Raw genomic sequence first — 23,535 nt, 5'->3', positions numbered from 1 at the left:
TTGAGAATACAGCTAATAATGCATACAGGATCCTGGGGCTTTATAAATAGGGGCATAAGAGTACAAAAGCACACAAGTTGTGATAAACTTGTGTAAAAGACTGGTTCGGCCTATTGTATCCAGTTCTGGGCACCACACTTTCGGAAGGATGCTAAAGCATTAGAGAACGTTCAGAAAAGATTCACAAGAATGGTTCCAGGGATGAGGGGCGCCAGTTACGTGGATAGATTGGAGAAGCTGGGCTGTTCTCCTTGGAGCAGATAAGATTAAGAGGAGATTTGATAGAGGTGTTCAAAATCATGAGGGGTCTGGACAGAGTAGATAGGGAGAAACTGTTCACATTGGCAGAAGGATTGAGAACCAGCGAACACTGATTTAAGGTGATTGGCAAAAGAAGCAACCGCAGTGAGCGGTTAGGAACTGGAATGCACTGCCTGAGAGTGTGGTGGAGGCAGAGTCAATCGAGACCTTCAAATAATTATCCAGTTCCCATTTGGAGAGAAAAAATTTGCAGGACTCCAGGGAAAAGGCAGAGGAGTGGGACCAGGCGAGCTGCTCTTGCAGAAAGCTGGCATGAATATAACAGGTCAAATGGCCTCCTTCTGTGCTGTAACTGGTTTATGATTCCACAAGAGGGGCAAAGAGGTCTTGTAGCTCACCACTACCTTCTCAAGGGCAATTAGGGATGGGCAATAAATGCTGTGCTAGCCAGCGATGCCCACATCCCATGAACGCATAAAAAATTATAAATAGTAAAACGGTAGGTAAACAAAGGGTGGGGTCAATTAGGGACCAAAAAGGAGATCTTCCTGTGGAGGCAGAGGGCATGGCTGAGGTACTAAATGAGTACTTTGCATCAGTTTACACTAAAGAAGAGGGTGCTGTCAATGCCACAGTAAAAAGAGGGCAACAGATGAAGAGCAGGTATTTAAAAGGTTGGCAGGGCCGAAAGCAGAAAAGACATCGGGTCGAGGTGGGTTGCATTTCAGGTTGCTGAGGGAGGCGAGGGTGAAAATTGCGGAGGCTCTGGTCACAATTTTCCAATCCTCCTTAGAAATGGCAGTGATGCCAGAGGACTAGAGGATTGCAAATGTTACATTCTTGATCAAAAAAGGGAAGAGGGACAAAGCAGGGCCCGACGGCGGTACCTTCCGGAGACAATAACCCGGGACAAAACTAATTGGCGCTTGGAAAAGTGTGGGTTAATAAATGAAAGCCAGCATGGATTTGTTAAAGGCAAATCTAATTAGATTGAGTTTTATTTTTGATGAAGTAACAGAGGGTCGATCAGGGTAGTGCCTGAAAAGGGATTTAATGAAATACCATATTAAAAATGTTTGCAAAATTGAAGCTCACGGGATTAAAAGGACAGTGGCTGCACGGAAATGAAATTGGCTGAAGGACAGAAAGCAGAGTTGTGGTGAATGGCTGTTTTTTTTTAGCCTGGAGGGAAGTATATAGTGGTGTTTCCTGGGTGTCAGTGTTAGGATGACTAATTTTTTCATACATATTAGGGACTTGAGTATACAGGGCATAATTTCAAAATTTGCAAGTGATATGAAACCCGGAAATATAGTCAACAGTGAGGAGCATAGTGAGAGACTTTAGGGGGGATACAGACAGACTGGAGAAATGGGCAGACACAGGACAGATACAGTTTAACGCAGAGGAGTGTGAAGTGATACATTTTGGTAGGAAGAATGAGGAGGGGCAAACCAAAATAAATGGCACAATTTTAAAAGAGGTGTTGGAACAGTGAGACCTGGGGGGTGTTATGTACACAAATCTTCAAAAGTGCCAGCACAAGGTGAGAAGGCTGTTAAATTGACATACAGGATCCTTGGTTTTATAAATAGAGGCAGAGAGTAGAAAAACAAGAAAGCTATGCTGAACCTCTATTAAAAATACTGGTTAGGACCCACTGCAGTATTACGGCCAATTCTGGGCAGCACTTCCAGGAAGGGAGTCATGGCCTTGGAGACTTAACAGAATCCAACCAGGCATAGAATCATAGAACGTTTACGGCACAGAAAGAGGCCACTTGGCCCATCGCGTCTGTGCTGGCTGAAAACGAGCCACCCAGTATAATCCCACTTCCTGCAGGTTATGGCACTTGAGGTGCATGTCCAAACTCCTTTTAAATGAGTTGGGGAGTTTCTGCCTCAACTACCCTTTCAGGCAGTGAGTTCCAGACCCCCACCACCCTCTGGGTGAAAAAGTTTTTCCTTATCTCCCCTCTAATTTTTCTACCAATCACTTTAAATCTATGCCCCCTCGGCACTGACCTCTCTGCTAAGGTGAATAGACCCTTCACCTCCACTCTATCCAGGCCCCTCAAAATTTTGTACATCTCAATCAGATCTCCCCTCAGCCTTCCCTGTTCCAAGGAGAACAACCCCAGTCTATCCAATTTTTCCTCATAGCTGCATTTTTCCAGTCCTGGCAACATCCTCGTAAATCTCCTCCCCTCTCTAGTACAACTGCATCCTTTCTGTAATGAGGTGACCAGAACTGCGCACAGTACTCAAGTTGTGGCCTAACCAATGAGTTATACAGTTCCAGCATAACCTCCCTGCTCTTATATTCTATACCTCGGCTAATAAAGGGAAGGATTCCATATGCCTTCTTAACCACCTTATCGACCTGTCCTGCTACCTTCAGGGATCTGTGGACATTCACTCCAAGGTCCTTCACTTCCTCCACACTTCTCAGTATTTTCCCATTAATCACGTATTTCTTTGCCTTGCTTGACCTCCCCGAATGCATCACCTCACACTTCTCTGGGTTGAATTCCATTTGCCACTTTTCTGCCCATCTGACCAGACCATCGATATCTTCCTGCAGCCTACAGCTATCCTCCTTGCTATCAACCACACGGCCAACCTTTGCGTCATCTGCAAACTTCTTGATCACACCCCCTACATTTACGTCCAATACAGGACTTCTATTACGTGGAGAGACTACAGAAGTTGTGATTGTGCTCCTCACAGCAGAGAAGGTTAAGGGGAAACGGGATACCGCAACAGGTCTCAACACCTCGGAGTTGGAAGGCCAGAACGGTTGCTGCTCCTGATGCCTCTCCAATGATTCCTACTACTTGAACACCAAGTAGAGAACAGCAGCAGTCTGGGTGATGATGTGGTTGAACAGACTGCTGATACTCAGTATCTAAACTCATACATGGTGGCTGTGCTCAGACCATCACTAATGGTCAATTCCCCCCCCCCCACCCCCCACCCCCTCGCCTCACATGACTAAGTATATATGTATGAGTGAGTGAATAGCCACCGGGAAGGCTCTGGAGGAGGTACATGATGGAACCTGGGACACTCGGTGGGTTATTTACACCCCTCCCCCACCACCCCGTATCGAGGGGCTGAAACTGAACGTTAAAATGCTTCATCCTTTCCAGGTAAAGCCTTCGGCTGCGTGGGCGGCTACATTGCCAGCACAGCCTCGCTCACTGATGCGGTACGATCCTACGCCGCAGGCTTCATCTTCACCACAGCGCTGCCGCCGATGGTGCTGGCGGGCGCCTTGGAGTCCGTGCGCATCTTAAAAAGCGAGGAAGGTCAAGTGCTGCGCCGCTCTCACCAGCGCAACGTCAGGTACATGCGGCAGCTGCTGATGGACGCAGGTCTGCCGGTCATCAATTGCCCCAGCCACATCATCCCCATTCGGGTAAGTGATCAGCATCACCTCGCTACTGAACCACTGACACTGGACCGGGGGGTAAGCTCACCGTACAACTAGTGACGCTGGCCTGTGTCAGGGTAATGTCACCGTGTAACCAGTGACACAGGGCTAGACTAATCTCACCGGAAAGGAATTGACACCAGGTCAAGGTAAAATCATTGTGTAATCAGCGACACAGGGATATGCCTCACTACGCTCTCAATAACAGGGCCATCACTGTACCTTTTAACCTGACCCTGTCTGAAGGACCTTGGATGCTTCTGAAATGACATCACAGGTTGACTGGAAAAGGAAGTGGGGCTGACAGAAGCAACCAAGGTCGTATAAAGGGAGCTCGACAAGAGTTTGGAACTAGATTAGATTAGATTAGAGATACAGCACTGAAACAGGCCCTTCGGCCCACCGAGTCTGTGCCGAACATCAACCACCCATTTATACTAATCCTACACTAATCCCATATTCCAACCAAACATCCCCACCTGTCCCTATATTTCCCTACCACCTACCTATACTAGTGACAATTTATCATGGCCAATTAACCTATCAACTGGGCTGATCGGCTGTAAATGAAGTTCAGCACAGACAAATGCAACGTGCTGCGTTACTGGGTGTAGGAACGGGAGGAGCATCAAGTCCAAGGGTGGGCTTTGAAAGACATTCTGGGTGTTTTTGGTCATTAGTTAGCTGTTGTTCACCATTTCCAAACACTGAGATGATGTGAAAGCACGTATTAACTGATCAAAGAACAAAGAACAGTACAGCACAGGAACAGGCCATTCGGCCCTCCAAGCCTGCGCCGATCTTGATGCCTGCCTAAACTAACACCTTCTGCACTTCCGGGGCCCATATCCCTCTATTCATGTATGTGTCAAGATGTCTCTTAAACGTCGCTATCGTATCTGCTTCCACCACCTCCCCTGGCAGCAAGTTCCAGGCACTCACCACCCTCTGTGTAAAAAAAAAAACTTGCCTCGCACATCCCCTCTAAACTTTGCCCCTCGCACCTTAAACCTATCTCCCCTAGTAACTGACTCTGCCACCCTGGGAAAAAGCTTCTGACTATCCACTCTATCCATGCTGCTCATAACTTTGTAAACCTCTATCATGTCGCCCCTCCACCTCCGTCGTTCCAGTGAAAACAATCCGAGTTTATCCAACCTCTCCTCATAGCTAATGCCCTCCAGACCAGGCAACATCCTGGTAAACCTCCTCTGTACCCTCTCCAAAGCCTCCACGTCCTTCTGGTAGTGTGGCGACCAGAATTGCACGCAATATTCTAAGTGTGGCCTAACTAAGGTTCTGTACAGCTGCAACGTGACTTGCCAAATTTTATACTCTATGCCCCGACCGACGAAGGCAAGCATGCCGTATGCCTTCTTGACTACCTTATCCACCTGAGTCGCCACTTTCAGTGACCTGTGGACCTGTACGCCCAGATCTCTCTGCCTGTCAATACTCCAAAGGGTTCTGCTATTTACTGTATACCTCCCACCTGCATTAGATCTTCCAAAATGCATTACCTCACATTTGTCCGGATTAAACTCCATCTGCCATTTCTCCGCCCAAGTCTCCAACCGATCTATATCCTGCTGTATCCTCTGACAATCCTCATCATTATCCGCAACTCCATCAACCTTTGTGTCGTCCGCAAACTTACTAATCAGACCAGCTACATTTTCCTCCAAATCATTTATATATACTACAAACAGCAAAGGTCCCAGCACTGATCCCTGCGGAACACCACTAGTCACATCCTCCATTCAGAAAAGCACCCTTCCACTGCTACCCTCTGTCTTCTACGACAGAGCCAGTTCTGTATCCATCTTGTCAGCTCACCTCTGATCCCGTGTGACTTCACCTTTTGTACCAGTCTGCCATGCGGGACCTTGTCAAAGGTTTTACTAAAGTCCATATAGATAACATCCACTGCCCTTCCTTCATCAATCATCTTCGTCATTTCCTCAAAAAACTCAATCAAATTAGTAAGACACAACCTCCCCTTCACAAAACAATGGTGTCTCTCGCTAATAAGTTCGTTTGTTTCCAAATGGGGTATGTTTACAAAACAGCTGTGTTACACCCTCCAGAAATCATTCTGACACAGTAAAGTGCCCTGGTCAGATAGCTCCTCGGGTATCAGGGACTGTTCCAATTACAACACAGAGAAACCAGACAGAAGAATCCCAGCGTCGGAAGGAAGAACAAGGAGAACTCGATATTTGAGGGTTCTTCAGCCTCCCAAGAGAGATGTCTCAGAGGGGGAACCTTCGAGAAAGATATGACACACACAAGATAAAGCTGAAAAATACTCCCAGATATCCCACAACAGCAAGCAGAAAAGGGCACAGGGTCAGGGTGCAAAGGGCAATTTTAGGATAGATGCCAGGAAATATTTTGTAACCGAGAAAGTGGAAGGATCATCAGGAAGAGTGGTTGCGGTTTGACGACTGTAGCCATTGAACAAACCCCGAGAGGGGTGGACAATGGGAGCGTCATATTATGGAAGGATGATATCCGAGAGGGGTGGAAGCTATTGGTTTTAACTGGTTGCTGCTTCTTCTGAAGGTATGCGATGCTGCAAAGAACACGGAGATTAGCAACATCATGATGAGTCGACATGACGTCTACGTACAGGCCATCAACTACCCGACTGTGCCCCGGGGAGAGGAGCTCCTTCGACTTGCCCCCTCCCCGCATCACGAACCCCAGATGATGGGCTACTTCGTGGGTGAGTAACGGAGAAGTGCAAACAGAGTGAGGAAGGGAGACCCCAGGGTTGCCTGATCTCGGTGGCTGTGTCAGTAAGGGGGCATTTAAATTGGGTTTGAAATCCAGTTTGGATTTCTTGTTCTTGGCCACTTTCTAGGGGACTTCCTGTATGTGAGGAGGAGGAGGAGGAGGAAACGGGATCGTGTTGGGCTGCGACACTCAGCCCTGTACCATGTAGACATACGTCCGCTCACACAGCCAGAGGAGGAATTAGGAGCGCAGAGAAGAGAGATCTGGTAGGGGCAAAGAACCAGACTCCAGCACTCAGGGTGTTACTGATAAATCAGTGCTGGAAGCTTCACAGATGCCAGCCCAACACATTAGTGCAACATGACATTTCCTGCCCAGGGTGGACCGGATAATTTCATTAGACACATTAAACATTTGTCCACAGATATCACCAGCAGCCACTTCAGAGTGTGGGTTCAAGCCCCGCTAAACATGTGAAAGGTGTTGTTGCAGAAATATTTCTCCACTTCTTTAAGTCTATCCTGAATTCTGTTTTCCCCACTATTACAGGTCACATATTCATTCCACATTCAAAAAACTGCCAAAAAATCTTCCCCCCACCCTCGCCCTTCATTTTTTACGTGGCAACCTTAAACTGATGCACCCTCGTTACTGACTCGCGACCAGTGGAAATAGTTTGTCTCTGATTTACTGTATCAAAACCCCTCCTAACTTTGAGCCCCTCTATCAGATCTCCTTTTCACCTTCTTTGTTCCGATGAAGAATGTCCCAGTTTCTCTCACCTGTCCTCGTAAGTCGTCTCTTGTTTCTTTTTTTCCAGATTGCCTGGTTGATGCTTGGAAGGAGGTGGGGCTCCCCATCCAGTCCCTGTCCTCGGCAACCTGCAGCTTCTGTCAGCGACCCCTGCATTTTGAGCTGATGAGCGAGTGGGAGCGCTCCTACTTTGGTGGAATGGAGGGGCAGTACGTCACTGCGTGCACCTGAAGTGACAGCTCATGGAGTACCGCTGAAGAAACTATCGGAAAGCAACTAAAATACTCGTCCACTACTTGTAATCACCTAAACACCCTCCTTGGAATACAAACACCTCACCATAACGCACTCTAACATACCCCACACTCTTCACCATAACACTCTGATATACTCCACACCCTTCACTGCAAACACTGGGACATATGCCACATGAGTCTCTGATATACTCCATACCCCTTACTGGAAGTCACTGGTGTGCTGCACTCCCACAGTATCTGGTCGACTCCACGCCCCTCACTGTAACACCGTCCGAGGTAAGCTACGCCCTCACTGAAATTCCCCACGCCACTCACTGTCACACTCTGAGATACCCCAGATTCCTCTCTGTCACACCAAACTTATAATGGAGACTTCTTTATGCAAGCGTGCCATAGATTATTTGCACTCCCCTGCCCCTGTTGGTACTGAGACTGTCCCTCAGCCTGCACCGCTGAGAACTGCCTATGATCCAGCTAACTCTACTGCTGCACTTTCCAAATACCCCAGGTTTTGCCATTGTGTGATATAAAATTAAGGTCAGAATGCGCTATTTTAAATTGAACGCAGAATATAGTCCACACAAAGCAAAATACTGCAGATGCTGGAAATCAGAAATAAACATCGAAAATGCTGGAACTACTCAACCGGCATCTTGCAGCATCTGTGGGGAGAAAGAACAGAGTTCACCTTTCAAATCAATCAGATTAACCTATCAAAAGGTCAGTGACCTGAAGCGTTAACAATGTTTTTCTCCCCACAAATGCTGCCTAACCCACTGAGTAATTCAACACTTATATATAGTTTGCACAACCTGATTAAATAACCCACCCCAAGTCCATTTATCCCTACTTCACCTGAAGGCTACACTTGGCCCTGCTCAAGGAAAAGCATACTCAAAGTGACAAAATGGGCAAGTGCTTCTGTATTTATAAGTAACCCCAGAACATGTGAAAACTTCCCTCATCCCCTCTCCTCCAGACACCACAGCCTCTCTCATTGCCCTCTCCCCTCCTCTACAATTCCCTCACTTCCCAAGGCACCAACTCTTTCTGGGTTGGTGGGGAGGGGGCCGCAGGTTCTGAAGTTTACTTACCTTCTCCCTGGACCTCACCCGATGGTCCATTCTTTATGGGTGGGCCGAGATTACCCAACCTCAGACAGGGTATCAAAGCCAGGCCCAAACCTCTGTAGACCCCGGCCACCCAATCCCAGCCCACATACTCTTGCCAGCAAGGGTCACTGGAGACCAATTAAGAGCAGGAACGTGGCTGATTGGTATACCTCTCCCCAATCTAAGCTGCGCCTGCGCCAAATGCTACAGCTCGTCCCACTACCCTGGCTATTTAGCAAAGGCCAGAGAGACAGCGAGAGAGAACTGGGCCTACTCCAGGTCTGCGCAGCTCGACATCACGCTAGGCAGTCCACACAAAAACAATCCAGCCTCTCGAGATTTATTTTCTCAAACAATTAGGAACCTCTCACACATCAAATGCAAACTGCAACGATTAAAGCCAACAGCCAACTATTTCACAGTCCTCAGCATTGTCCCATATTAGTGTTGTCATATAATCATCCTCACAATAAAGTTGAAAGTTCATACTCAGTGCTGAAGATGTCCGTGTCCTGCGTAAAGACTGCAGCCCTCATTAACGGTCTTGGAAACACGAGGGTCCACAGTGGGTTAAACACTGGTTGTTAATGGTTGGAGGCTGGGATCAAATGTAGTCCAGATGGTTGGGATTCAATCATCTACTAAAGAAATAAGGCAATGCCAGTCCACTGCCAGGCACTGGAGTGGGAAATGGAAAACTGTCACACTGCTGAAGACAGTGCACTCTATGGGGGACAGTGTAGAGGGAGCTTTACTCTGTATCTAATCCCCGTGCTGTACCTGTCCTGGGAGTGTTTGATGGGGGACAGTGTAGAGGGAGCTTTACTCTGTATCTAATCCCCGTGCTGTACCTGTCCTGGGAGTGTTTGATGGGGGACAGTGTAGAGGGAGCTTTACTTTGTATCTAACCCCCGTGATGTACCTGTCCTGGGGAGTGTTTGATGGGGACAGTGTAGAGCGACCCTGCAGTCTCTGAGTGACGCTGCCAATTGCAGGCACCTTTATGTTGTGACCCTACACGACCTGAGAACTGATTGAATTGAGTCACAAATCTGAACTGGGAGCGGACAGAACGCACTTTCACCCTGTCACTGAAGCCTGTATTGAAACTCAGACCCCAGATGGAAAAGGATTGTGTGCAAACTTACTGTGACACCAGACTGCCACTGAAAGCCCACCTGTGGACCCTCCCCAGATCTTTAATCCAAACTCCTGTGGGTGTCAATGTCCAAGTTGCTTTCTATCTAACGCTTGTGAAAGTTACAAAACGAAGATTTTAAACTAAAACGCAACTACACGGGAGAGATTTTCACGGCTGGAGGGGGCAATCATCATCTGTGGGGGTGCGCGGAGGATGTTCTGGGAGATGCTGACCTCTGACTTTCGGGGGTTGGCCGGAAGGAAGTTCGTCTCGTCACTTGCTCTGGTGTCCGATAAGTTTCTGTTTCTGCTGCAGTAGAGCCCGGTACTCTGCCTTGGTGCTCACCAGGCTGCTCTGGAGTGTTGCTACCTCAGCTGCGACCTCCATAACTGGGAAAAATAGTGGGGGGAGGGGGGGGGGGGGGGGTGAGGAGAAGAAAAGGCACAATGAGCAACAGAGAGCAAATAACACACGCGTGTCAGACAGCAGCAGAAATATGTGGGGTCATGCAGAGACATAGTAAGCATGAAGACTTGCACGCCAGAGACAGTACATGAGGAGGAAAGAAATGTTGTCTCCAAAAAAATGCCCAAGCCACTTGGAGACAGCACGGAGAGCAAAAGCACGTGTCAGAAGCGAGAGAGAAACACACTGGTGATGCAGGTACAGTACTGAGAGCAAAAACATAAAAATAAACTTACAACTTTGATTTTCCCTCTTCTCCCATTCTGCTGTCTTTCCCCAAATGCCCAACACCCTCATATACTTCAAAAACCTGTCCCACCATCTCCCCTCAGATTTTGAGCTGTCTCCCTCGCTCTCACCAGACTACCCACCTCTCGCTCTGTCCCTCAGAGCAATTCCCAACTATCTTCCCTCTCCACAGATTAGACGCTCTACATCCCCATTCCACACTCTTCACTCACAATTACCACAACTCTCTCCTTCTGATTTCCTGGTCTCTCCCTCAGCTTCTCCTTTACAAGTTCCCTGTTCTCTCCCGCTTCTCAGATAATATTCACTTTCTTCCTCCCCTCCTGCTGATTCCCTGCTCTCCCTCTCTCTCGCTCCTCCCTCACAAACTCCCTGCTGCCTCCCTTTCTCCTCCGTCACAAACACCCCATTGCTTTGCAGCTCCCCTGATCACTCTCCCTCACAGCTTCCACTCTCCCGGACCTATTCATTGCTCAGTCTCTCTCCTACAGATTCGCTGCTTCCCTGCGTTTTCTCCCTCAAATTCTCTGCTCTGCCTCCCCACCCACAACAGCGCTCCCCCATCTCCTCGTGCACTGTCCCCCTCTCCTCGCGCACTCCTCCTCTCCTTGTGCACTCTCTTCCCCCCCGCCCCACCACCATGCTCCCTCCTCTCCTCGCGCACTGCCCCCCTGACCGTGCTCTGCCACCCGCTCGCCGCCCGTTGCTCCATTCTCCTCCTCGCACGCTGCCCCCGCTTCACACACTTCCTCTCCTGCCTCTCAAAGACTCTCTGCCCTGTGTCTCACTCCCCTCTCTTACAGGCTCCCTTGTCCTGCCTTCTCACAGCCTTGCTGCTCCAGACTCCCCATTGCAACCCCCCCCCCCCACCTTCCCCATCCCAGCCACCTTCTACGGATTAAGGCTGCAAGATCCATACCCTCTTTGAACGAAGTCTGAGCGAGCCTTAAGCTCTGCGGCACCAGGATTCCGAACCACTTGAGGGGGTCCTGACCGGGCAGAGGGCCGTCTCCCTGCCCCGCAGGCTTGCCTTCCTCTCTGGGGCTTTCTTTCAGAGCCTGCATCCTGTCGGCCAGCTCGTCCTCCGGCAGCAGCTTCCGCTCCTCCTCTCCTCTCCATCTGGCTTTTCTCCGCCTCACTGCATGGTAGAAAAGGCTAAAGGTCAAGCTTCTTCCAATCATGCAGCAGATCTGCCTGACACCTCCCCTTCCTCCATGTGAATGGTTGGTGGGTCGGGAAATAAACCACCCACTCCATCTCCTTCATTCAATGCCGGCCCCACCACCTGGGGCGGTCGAATCCCACAAGGGCACCAGTTCCACACAATTCCATTCTTCAAGTGGGGACTGAGTTTCAGTGGGATATTCAACTGCTCAGGGCATCAAAGATGAGCCTGATCCTGTCCTCTCACCTCCCCACCCCTTCACTTACATATTACCCACTGGACAATAATCAAGAACCTGGGAGACAGTCAGGCCAGTTGCAGCCCTTACTGCCCATACTGGCTCCGAGCTGGCACGCTCTGCTCGTGGGTTGCTGTCTCACTGAGTCGAGCACTCACCCTGGTCTTTGGCTCCAATCTCCATGATCTCTTTCCGTTCTTCCCGGCCAGCTTCTGTCCTTTTCACTTCACCGGGGACCACTCTCTCCACTTTAAAGCTGTGGCGGCCATCTTCCTTCAGACTGCAACAGATTTGATATCGGCGGAGTTACGACTCCCTCACTGTACCAGGTTCATCGAGCACTTAATGACGGGCCCCATCCCACTGAACTAGCCCGTAACATTGCCACTTGGGGGAAAATAAATATGGCTTAAATGACAGCTGGCACTGATTTCTTCAAGGAGCCACTTATGGCACAGGAGGACGACATTCGGCCCATCAAGCCCATTCCAGCTCTCTGTGGAGCAATCCAATCAGTCCCATTCCTCTGACTTACCCCCGTGGCCCTGCAATTTTATTTCCCTCGCGTGCCCATCCAATTTCCTTCTGAAATCATTCATTATTTCTACTTCCACTACTCTCATGGGCAGCGAGTTTCAGGTCATTACCACTCGCTGTGTGGAAACGTTCTCTCTCACTTCCCCCCCGCATCTCTTGCCCAATCTGTGCCCCCTAGTCCTTGTACCGTCAGTTAATGGGAATAGCTTTTCTTTATCTACCTTATCTAAACCTGTCAGAATCTTGTACACCTCCATCAAATCTCCCCTCAATCTCCTTTGCTCCAAGGAGAAGAACCCCAGCCTCTCCAACCTAACCTTGTAGCTAAAATCCCTCATCCTGAAACCATTCTGGTAAATCTCCTCCGCACTCTCTCAAGGACCCTCACATCCTTCCGAAAGTGTGACGATCAGAACTGGATGCAATACTCCAGTTGGGGCCCAACCTTTATAAAGGTTCAGCATAACTTCCCTGCTTTTGTACTCAATGCCTCTATTTATGAAGCCCATGGTCCCATATGCTTTACTAACCACTCTCTCAAAATGTCCCACCTCCTACAAATATCGATGCACATGAACCCCCCGGGTGCCTCTGTCCCTACACACTCTTTAGAACTGTGCCATTAAGTCTATTATTGCCCCTCTCTATCCCTTCTGCCAAAATGCATCACCTCACACTTCTCTATTAAATTCCATCTGTCACTTGTCAGCCCATTCTGCCAGCCTATCTATATCCTGTTGCAGGCGATTTGTATTCTCCTCATTGTCTGCCGCAAGTTTGGTATCAACAGCAAATATTGAAATTTTACTCTGTATTCCAAAGTCCAAATCATTTATAAAAACAGACGCCCTAGCACTGAACCTTGGGGAACACCACTGTCTACCATCCCCCAGTCTGAAAAACAACCATTTACCACAACTCGCTGTTTCCTGTCCTTAAGCCAACCTTTTAAACAAGCCGACACTGACCCTCCTATCCCATGAGGTTCAATTTTGGTAACCAGGACAGAATTGCGGAGATATTTTGAGGGTTATAAGGCTGCAGGAGGTGATCACAAAGTTAGGGAGGAGCGAGGCCATGGAGGGGACCTGAACACAAGGATGAGGGTTTTAAAATTGAGACACCTCTGGACCGGGAGCCAATGCAGGTCAGCAAGCACAAAGGGGATAGGTGAATGAGACGCGGTGTAAGTTAGGACAGGGGCAGTCGAGAAACCAACATCCCTAATAAGGACCCCCAAACCAAGAGCAACGAACACATCCAAGTCGAGTGCCATGAAATTACCACCAGCAACACTTGGATGGAGGCTGCCATGATAGCGTCTGCCCAGTTATATATCTTGGTTCTTAACTCTCGGCCCTGAAGAGAGTGCACTCACTTGCCGACAGCAACTATTCATTCGACGGGCCTCCAATCCTACCTCACGTCAACTTGAGCCAAAGGTACCATCTCTGGTCCGTACTGGAGCGACGAAACCCACTTGCTTCCCATGGAGTAGCGAGCTTTGGAGAGCGAGAACCAGCCCTAGGGTAGAGGGACTTTGGGTTAGAACTGCACAGCACCTGGAGCAGAACACCCCCCCCACCCCAGAAAGCCAGACCATTCCCACTCTGCCATCAGTTGTATCTGGCTCAGTGGGCGAAGGCACCTCTGAGTGCAGTACTGAGCCACACAAATTGCCCTGTGTTGAGTGAGTAGAGGCTGCGATCAGATTTAATGCCACAGGGCTTGAGGAGGTTAGAGAAATCAGTGATAGACCCTCTCCAGTTATCTGAGCAGAGACTGATTCTGCCGTGTACTGTGTTAAACAATGAGCTTACCCCAGATCTGCACGCTGACAGCAGTTTCTCTTATACTCTTCTCCCACTCTCAAACAAGATGCTACGACCGAGATGGGAGGAGTGCGGTTTATTCTAGTCCCACTTCTCCACAGCTCACAACATATATTTAAATTTTCCCACTTACCAATACGGTCAATCATAGACTCTATTTTTCCCAGAATAAAACACACCAACCAGGTTTCTATAATAAACAACAAAATTGTCAGTTTATTATAAAACAAGTCTTAACCCCAGTAATGAAGTAAAGCATAAACACAAGATTGAAATATAATAGCTCCTTTTTTACCTTAGGCCCTCACACACACCCAAACATACACACATACGCCGGTTAACTGGAAAAGTAACGGGATTTTTAGTTTTAGAGCTCTGTTGCAAACAAAAAACACACTTGGGATGAATACTTGCTCATTCTTAAAGAACGGTAGATGAGATATGTCGTGTTCCAAAACTGGCACACAGTCTATCCTCCGAGTACACGTAGACGGGTCACTGGGATCTTTTAGAACAGTTCTTTTCTGGTGACGTTGAGAATTAATTTAGCAAGCTTTTCTTCAAAGACAGGAGACGAGACGACGCAGGGGACTGCTCGGTGTCTTTTAGAAGGGTGCTGGAAAGCTGAGCTGGGGTGTGGTCTTTTCTCCCTTTTTATACAGTTCAAACCCAACTCAAAATAATTCAAAAGCAAACCCAACAAGAGGTCAACCTTTTGACCTCCAATCTTGACCTGTCACTTCTTTGTAAACAACTTCTCCAGGTGTCCAAAGTTCTCTGTTGTTTATTGAGCTGCAAGTCAGGTGGTTTCCCAGAAAGGCTCGTTTTCCTCACAAGACCTCTCCGTGCCGCTTTTAGAAAACATTTCCAGGCACTGTTTTTCAAAGTCAAGTGGCCTTTACATGACCCCCTTTGAAAACCCCAACGTTTAACATTTCTTCAATCTTTCAAAAATGAATCCTCAAAAAATATATTTAACAAAACACAGAGGCACTTTCGTAACAGACCATGCAAATTATAGCACAGAAGGAGTGCCTGTGGTAACTCTCTAACTGGAGCGGTCTCCTCTCCCATTTCCCTGTATCCTCTTATTAAACGAAAAACAAAGGAAGACTTGCATTTGTATAGTGCCTTTGACGACCATCGGATCTCCCAAAGTGCTTCAGAGCCAATGAGGTACTTTTGAAGTGTAGTCACTGTTGCAATATAGGAAATGTGGAAGCCAATTTACACAAGACAAACTCCAAACAGCAGTGTAATAATGACCAGATATGGGTTTTTTTTAAAAATCATGTTGATTGAGAGATAAACATTGGTCAGAACAGGGATAGCTACTCTGCTCTTCTTTGAGATAGCAGCCGTGGGATCTTTAAGTTCACCCGAGAGGACAGATGAGACGTTGGTTTTATGTCTCACCCAACAGACGGCACCTCCAACAGCGCCGCACTGGAGTGGCAGCCTTGATTTTTGAGCTCAAATCCCAGAGTGGGACTTGAACTCAGAGGCGAGACTGCTATCAACAGAGCCATTTGAAGTCTCTAGCTCTTTTGTCAATCATCTTAAAACTATGCCCTCTGGTTGAATTTTTTTTTTAAACTTCCAAGTTTTGCGTCATCTGCAAATTTCAAACTTGTACCATGTAGCACCCCCCCCCCACCCCCCAATTTCAAGTCATTAATGCGCATCGAAGACAGTAGCAGTCATAGCACTGAACCTTGGGGAAACACCACAGGGTACCCTTCTGCAGTCTGAACAACTGTCATTCACCGCAGCGCATAAGCAAAACACTGCAGATGCGGGAAATGGGAAATTAAAGCAGAAAATGTTGGAAATACTCAGCGGGTCTGGCAGCATCTGCAGAGAGAGAGAGAAAGAGTGTTAACGTTTCAGGTCGATGACCTTTCATCAGAGCTGCAACTTGGTTTTCTATCCCTCAGCCAATCTTGTATCCATGCGGCTCCTGCCCCTTTTAAGAACATAAGAAATAGGAGCAGGAGTAGATCATACAGACCGCCGAGCCTTCTCTGCCATTCAATACAATCATGGCTGATCTTCGATTTCAATTCCACTTTCCCACCCGCTCCCCATATCCTTTGATTCCCCGAGAGACTAAAAATCCATCTATCTCAGCCTTAAATATACTCAATGATGGAGCATTCTGGGGATGAGAATTCCAAAGATTCACAACCCTCAGTGAAGTAATTTCTCCTCATCTCAGTCCTAAATGACTGACCCCTTATCCTCAGACTATGTCCCCTGTGTTCTCGATTCCCCAGCCAGGGGAAACAGCCTCTCAGTGTCCACCCTATCAAGCCCCTTCAGAATCCTGTACGTTTCAATGACCAATGCCCTCTGAAAATACGTCACTTCCACGTTTTTATATTCAAGCCCCTGGTGTATAAAACCCAGAATCCATTTAGCCCTTCGATGTCCTGTTGTACCTGCAATCCTACCTTTAAAGATCTAGGGGTCAGCAATGCTCGAACTCATCGTTCCCCCACTCTGTTGCAGGAAGTCTATCCTAAATGGCAGGATCCTTAACAGAATGGAGGAACAGAGTGAAGCAACGGCTTTCCTGAACTGCATTACCTCACACTGAACAGTACCCGCCACCTACACGCCCAGTTCATAAGCCTCCTGCATTTTTGTTGTTAGCTAATTTAGTATCAGCAGCCAATAACATGCCTTTTGCACCTGCATTCTATTCCAGCCAACCCAAAAAGAGGAAAAAACCCTCCTCTTTGCATTCATCACTCTATCCAGTTACACACTCAAATAACAAATGTCCTAATTTCTGTAACAAGTCTCTCATGGGGCACTTTATCAAATGCCTTCTGCAAATCCACATTATACAACAACCACATTTATTTTGTCTACATGCAGATTTTCCCATATAATAAAACAGTCAAGTGGGGCCAGCCCTTTACAGATTCATCTTGAATGTTTACTTTTCGGCTATGCCTTTCCAAGTGGTCACTGCCTCAGCATCACCTGAGCCCAGGTTGGCAAAAGGTGAACCGCCCTCAACTGCAACCTCGATCAAAAATGACCAGTCTATTCTGCCCTCAAGACCTCACTCTCTTGTTCCCCCACAGCTCTCAATACTGAGTACTACATTTTTTCTTCATCTTCGATGCACCAAACACTGACCTCGTTTTCCCATTCTTCCTACAATCTGCAAGCTTTGAGGATTCGAACCAGACAGCACCCAGCCGCAAACTTCTTACTTACCTGGACTTTACTCTTACTCATTCAATCTCGACCACAGTGATAAGGATTCAATTCAAAACGTGAAATGTATACACGTAAATGCGGCTGGTCCTGTTTACTCTGGTAACAGCATGCTGCGAGCTGCTTGTGGCCTTCATTTGGACATGCACACACTAGGGTAGTTGCACGTTGCTGTCTGGAACGCAACATGATACCGCAAAGACATCTGTTCCATGCAAATACATTTTCAAAAGTAGCCACTTAACACAGATTCCTGCTGATGCCAATTAAGCTTGGGATGAAGTACCAGGCAACCTCCACAAATCGGCAACCAGGGATCGAACGCAATAAAATTTGTTCAGCTGCTCAAATTCACCCGAATCCCAGTTTTAAACAGAACACCAGGTGGACCCCGAGGAAGAAGTTCCTGGTTTGGTCATTCCACTGGGTTCAATGCAATGGGGATGAGCGTACACAGAAGGAGAAGTGAGGCTTTTTATGCCATGGGGTTAGATACAGAGTAAAGCTCCCTTTATACTGTTCCCCATCAAACACTCCCAGGACAGGTACAGCACAGGGGTTAGATACAGAGTAAAGCTCCCTCTACACTGTCCCCATCAAACACTCCCCAGGACAGGTACAGCACAGGGGTTAGATACAGAGTAAAGCTCCCTCTACACTGTCCCCATCAAACACTCCCCAGGACAGGTACAGCACAGGGGTTAGATACAGAGTAAAGCTCCCTCTACACTGTCCCCCATCAAACACTCCCCAGGACAGGTACAGCACAGGGGTTAGATACAGAGTAAAGCTCCCTCTACACTGTCCCCCATCAAACACTCCCCAGGACAGGTACAGCACAGGGGTTAGATACAGAGTAAAGCTCCCTCTACACTGTCCCCCATCAAACACTCCCCAGGACAGGTACAGTACGGGGTTAGATACAGAGTAAAGCTCCCTCTACACTGTCCCCCATCAAACACTCCCAGGACAGGTACAGCACGGGGTTAGATACAGAGTAAAGCTCCCTCTACACTGTCCCCATCAAACACTCCCCAGGACAGGTACAGCACGGGGGTTAGATACAGAGTAAAGCTCCCTCTACACTGTCCCCATCAAACACTCCCCAGGACACGTACAGCACGGGGGTTAGATACAGAGTAAAGCTCCCTCTACACTGTCCCCATCAAACACTCCCCAGGACAGGTACAGCACGGGGGTTAGATACAGAGTAAAGCTCCCTTTACACTGACCCCATCAAACACTCCCAGGACAGGTGCAGCACGGGGGTTAGATACAGAGTAAAGCTCCCTTTACACTGACCCCATCAAACACTCCCAGGACAGGTACAGCACAGGGGTTAGATACAGAGTAAAGCTCCCTCTACACTGTCCCCATCAAACACTCCCCAGGACACGTACAGCACGGGGGTTAGATACAGAGTAAAGCTCCCTCTACACTGTCCCCCTCCCCCCACCATCTCCCTCCCCAGGCCGGGCCCTGTGATCCGATTCACCTGCTCCATCAGCCTCTCCAGCCGTTCCTGCCGCTCACGCAGCTGCTCCATCTCCTGAAGGTACCGCAGCAGCTGCCAGTCCAGCCGCTCACATAACCGAGACCCCGGCTCGGTCTCACTCTCCATGGCGGCAGCGGCTGCACAAACCCTCACCTCCCCGACCGTTGGTCCTCCCCAGGCGCCTACTACCTGCTTGCCCGCCCCTCCTCTGACTGACAGACCAATGCACCAATCGGTCACGGCCGCTCTCCCCGCTCCGCCAATCCGACCGCTCTCTCCTTAGATTGACAGTTGGGCCCACCAATCAGATGCGGCTCGCCCGTCTACCCCGCCCACTCCCGCGCGCGCGCGCGCTCCCTCCCTCTCTCTCTCTCCCTCTCGCTCCCTCTCACGCGCGCGACAACCGCACGTGGCTCTCCTGCCGCTCGGCCAATCCGACCGTCCTCCCAGTCTGATTGACAGCCATCTGCACCAATAATACACGGTCTCCCCATCGCTCTCCCGCCCACCTTCCCCCCCCCGGCACTCTCTGAGTGACAGCAGTTCTCGCCAATAGCGTACTTGCGCGGTCCGCCAATCCGATTGCAGGGCGCATCCTGCGCTAGCCAATGGCGACGCCGGGGCGGGACACGGGCGGCGCGCGCGAGGGAGTAAGGCGAACTGCGGTTGGTTGCGGGGTTTCGGCCAATGAGAAGTCGCGTGCTTGGACGGTGGTGAGGACGCGGCTCGAGCTGGAAAGATGGTGAGATGAGGCGATGGAGGGAAAAGAAGACTTACATTTGTGTAGCGCCTTTTGCGACCTCAGGACGTCTCAAAGCGCCTCGCAGTCACAGAGAGGCTTTTTTTTAGTTGAAGCGTGGTCACTGTTGTAATGTAGGAAACGCGGTGGCCCAACTTGGGCACAGCAAGATCCCACAAGCAGCAGTGTGATGAATGACCCAGATCACCTGTTCTTGCCGGATGTTGATTGAGGGGGTGGATGTTGGCCCCAGGAAGCCAGGGATCTTTTACATCCCCAGGCAGCCCCTCGGGATGGAGGATGAACTTGCCTCCGTTCCGGTTTGAGGGGTTCCGAGGTGGCTGAGAGGTCCAGTGCCCGATCCGCGGGCCCTGCAGGGGGCAGGCGGTGCCGAAAGGGTCGGGGGAGGTGGGGGGGGGGCAGCACTTTGGAGGTTCATACGCTCCCTCCGGACTTCCCTTCCGCCTGTACCCGGCGGAGTCGCTCGGGGCGAATGAGGTTTCTCAGTCTTGGAGCGGTTAGGAGCCAGGGACCCGCCAAGAGTCGACAGGGGGGGAGAGGATCTTTGACCTCTTCGGGGGTGCCTGGAGGACGTGGGAGTCTCCTGCCCGGGCCAAGTTCTGAGGAGAACAGCTGCCTCGGGAGGCTTGGGTCAGGCATGCCCAGCAGACCTGGTTTTGGGTGATTAGCGCCCGCAGTGCTGGGCAGGTTGGCTTGGGAGAGGACGCTGCTGTTGGGCCGCCTTTCTTGCCACCGGATTTGGGGGATCTTGCAGAGGCGCCTCCAGTGCTTTTGAGCTGCCTGCTGTAGGTTGTCCAATGCTCTGAAGTATACAAGAATGCGGGGATCACTGCTGCCCGGTAAACCACGATCTTGGTCTCTGGGTTTGAGATCCTGATGCTCAAATACTCTCTTCTTGAATCAGCTGAAGGCAGAGCTGGCACATTGGAGGCTGTGATGAACCATGCCGTCTACGTTTTCCTTCACCGAGAGGAGTCTCCCAGGATATGGAGACTGGCCCACCTCAGGTTTGACGTCTCATTCCAAAAGATGGCCCCACCGACAGTGCGCGTGGTCTCAGTACTGACTCTCCGACGGTGCGGCGCTCCATCAGTAATGCATGAGAATGTCAACCATGATTGCATGCTCCAGTCCTGAATTGGGGATTTAATCCAAGACCTTCACACCCACAGGAGAGAGTGAGACCGACATCCCCCAAACTGTTGGGGGATGAAAGGGTAGATGGGCAATGGAATAGATGGGAGAGAAACACGTGAAGGGTAGATTGGTTTACAGTCTGTGTGTGCCATCTAACCACCTCCCTATCTCTATCTATTTATCAACCTCATGCTTGAATTGTGTTGGTGTCGCTCTGGTCTCCCTCTGTTTCTCTCTTTCCAGTAGCTGCTCAGGATTGTGTGTGCTTATGAAGTGGGAATTTCATGTCTATATTAGGTGGGCGCACTGTGTGCTGTATTTGCTCACTGTAGTCTGTTGACCTGTTTAGCTGCGCCGGGAAGCTCGACTGCGGAGGGAGTATCTGTACCGTAAGGCACAGGAGGGCAGGCTGCGGAGCATCGAGGAGAAGAAACAGAAACTCAAACATGCCCTGGATGGTGAGTTCCTGTCATGTGCCAGACTTTGGGCTCTGTACCCTGGTAGTGTTTGACGGGGACAGTGTAGAGGGAGCTTTACTCTGTATCTAACCCCGTGCTGTACCTGTCCTGGGAGTGTTTGATGGGGACAGTGTAGAGGAAGATTTATTCTATCTTAATAAGTAACCAAAGCTGGTAATGGAATGTTAGGGTTCATATCAAGAGAGTTAGAACATAATGGGAGGAGGTTTAGCACCATCTATACAAAGCCCTGATTAGGTCACATCTGGAGTACAAGGTATAGTTCTGAGCACTGCAGCTTGGGAAAGATATATTGGCTTTGGAGGAATTACAGTGTAGTTTCACCAGAATGTTCGCCAGGGCTCCAAGGGTTAAACTCTGAGGTGAGATTTCATAAACACGCCTTGTATTCCCTCATATAGAAGTTTTGGCGGTGATTTGATTGGATTGTCCCTTTCAGTTGAGAGGGGGTTAGACTATGCAGTCGCTCCTCATGGGGAGCAGTTCCACGCTGGGGCCGCTCGATACAGAGGAGCACTGTCAGCAGGAGGGGATCGCAACAGAGGCTCATGTTGCTTTTTGAATGCGCATCCCAGCCCCCTGGTATTCCCGCATCCAGCTCCCATTTCTGTTTCCCTGCTGCCACTATCCTCTCCCCTCCTCCCACTATCCTCTCCCCTCTTCCCTCGTGTTGATTGGGTAATGTCAAAGGAGGCCAACTAATATCTGACAGAGGTTTCTTAGTTTGTGATGATGACGCGAGGTTTATTTCTGTTCTCTTCCTCTTGCAGAAAACAAGCTGATTCCCACGGAGTTGCGACGGGAGGCGCTGGAGCTGCAGAAAGTTCTAGAGTACGATGATGAAGGGGGCGAGGGTGAGAACAAGTCATTTTCTGTTTCAGACAGTGAAAAACTCAGCAAATTTTCCAAAATTCCCTAGATTCGGGGAAGGTTGTATTAGATTGGAAAACAGCCAATTATTCAAAAAGGGAGGGAGACAGAAAGCAGGAAACAGCAGGCCGGTTAGCTTAACATCTGTCATAGGGAAAATGTTGGAAGCTGTTATTAAAGATGTTATCACAGGGCACTTAGAAAACTTCAAGGTAATCAGGCAGAGTCAACATGGTTTGGTGAAAGGGAAATCATGTTTAACCAATTTATTGGAGTTCTTTGAGGGAGTTACATGTGCTGTGGATAAAGGGAAACCGGTGGATGTACTGTACTTAGATTTCCAGAAGGCATTTGATAAGGTGCCACATCAAAGGTTATTGTGGAAAATAAAAGCTCGTAATGTCGGGGAGTAAGATTTTGGCATGGCTAGATGATTGGATAGCTAACAGGAATCAGAGTAGGCGTAAATGTGTCATTTTCTGGTTGGCAAGCTGTAACGAGTGGTGTGCCACAGGGATCAGTGCTGAGGCCTCAACTTTTTACAATTTATATAAATGACTTGGATGAAGGAACTGAAGGTATGGTTGCTAAATTTACTGATGACACAGATAGGTAGGAAATTAAGTTGTGAGGAGGACGTAAGGAGGCTACAAAGTTATATAGATAGGTTAGTGATATAGGTAGATTAAGTGAGCAAATGTGAAATTGTCCAGTTTGGCAGGAAGAATAAAAAAGAAGCATATTATCTAAATGGTGAGAGATTGCAGAGCTCTGAGATACAGAGGGATCTGGGTGTCCTAGTGCATGAATTGCAAAAGGTTAGTATGCAGGTAAAGCAAGTAGTAAGAAAAGCTAATAGAATGTTATCATTTATTGTGAGGGGAATTGAATACAAAAGTAGGGAGATCATGCTTCAGTTATACAGGGCATTGGTGAGACCACATCTGGAGTACTGTGTAAAGAATTGCTGTCCTTATTTAAGGAAGGATGTAAATGCATTGGAGGCAGGACAGAGAAGGTTTACTAGACTAATACCGGGATTGAGCGGGCTATCTTCTGAGGAAAGGTTGGACAGGCTAGGCTTGTATCTGCTGGAATTTAGAAGAATAAGAGGTGACTTGATTAAAACATGCAGGATTCTGAGGGGTCTTGACAGGGTGAATGTGGAAAGGATGTTTCCTCTTGTGGGAGAATCTCGAACTAGGGGTCACTGTTTAAAAATAAGGGGTTGCCCATTTAAGACAGAGATGAGGAGAAAATTTTCTCTGAGGGTCGTGAGTCTTTGGAATTCTCTTCCTCAAAAGGCAGCGTAAATACAGTCTTTAAATATTTTAAAGATAGAGTAGATAGATTCTTGATCAGCAAGGGGGTGAAAGGTT

At 48.8% G+C, this 23,535-nt stretch overlaps 3 protein-coding genes across 5 annotated transcripts in view; 2 read left to right on the top strand and 1 right to left on the bottom strand.

Annotated features, from left to right (window-relative positions):
* The window catches only part of LOC137358233 (5-aminolevulinate synthase, non-specific, mitochondrial-like), a 29,304-nt gene extending 20,255 nt beyond the window's left edge, over nucleotides 1-9,049 (top strand). For 2 of the 3 annotated variants that reach the window (XM_068024120.1, XM_068024118.1), the window contains 3 exons: nucleotides 3,413-3,681; nucleotides 6,262-6,424; nucleotides 7,256-9,049. In XM_068024120.1, coding sequence (XP_067880221.1) covers nucleotides 3,413-3,681; nucleotides 6,262-6,424; nucleotides 7,256-7,419 — 596 coding nt within the window. In that variant the 3' untranslated portion in view covers nucleotides 7,420-9,049. Of the gene's footprint in view, nucleotides 1-3,412; nucleotides 3,682-6,261; nucleotides 6,425-6,562; nucleotides 6,702-7,255 lie in introns of all 3 variants that reach the window. The other variant, XM_068024119.1, reaches the window with a different exon arrangement.
* Nucleotides 8,878-19,111, bottom strand: ccdc115 (coiled-coil domain containing 115). Its single transcript, XM_068024121.1, has 5 exons — nucleotides 18,911-19,111; nucleotides 13,773-13,876; nucleotides 11,974-12,095; nucleotides 11,332-11,550; nucleotides 8,878-10,087 (listed from the first exon to the last, which is right to left on the bottom strand). Exons 1-5 carry the CDS (start codon nucleotides 19,034-19,036, stop codon nucleotides 9,972-9,974), a joined length of 687 nt encoding a protein of 228 aa, XP_067880222.1. The 5' UTR covers nucleotides 19,037-19,111; the 3' UTR covers nucleotides 8,878-9,971.
* A 438-nt stretch (nucleotides 19,112-19,549) lies between these two features.
* The window catches only part of imp4 (IMP U3 small nucleolar ribonucleoprotein 4), a 39,107-nt gene continuing 35,121 nt past the window's right edge, over nucleotides 19,550-23,535 (top strand). The window contains exons 1-3 of the mRNA XM_068024331.1: nucleotides 19,550-19,652; nucleotides 21,157-21,265; nucleotides 22,057-22,140. Coding sequence (XP_067880432.1) covers nucleotides 19,650-19,652; nucleotides 21,157-21,265; nucleotides 22,057-22,140 — 196 coding nt within the window. The 5' untranslated portion in view covers nucleotides 19,550-19,649. The remainder of the gene's footprint in view (nucleotides 19,653-21,156; nucleotides 21,266-22,056; nucleotides 22,141-23,535) is intronic.

Source organism: Heterodontus francisci, chromosome 49, assembly GCF_036365525.1.
Source record: "Heterodontus francisci isolate sHetFra1 chromosome 49, sHetFra1.hap1, whole genome shotgun sequence".
Taxonomy (NCBI): domain Eukaryota; kingdom Metazoa; phylum Chordata; class Chondrichthyes; order Heterodontiformes; family Heterodontidae; genus Heterodontus; species Heterodontus francisci.
The sequence above is the reverse complement of the archived record's forward strand: the minus strand, read 5'-3'. Positions and strand labels throughout refer to the sequence as shown.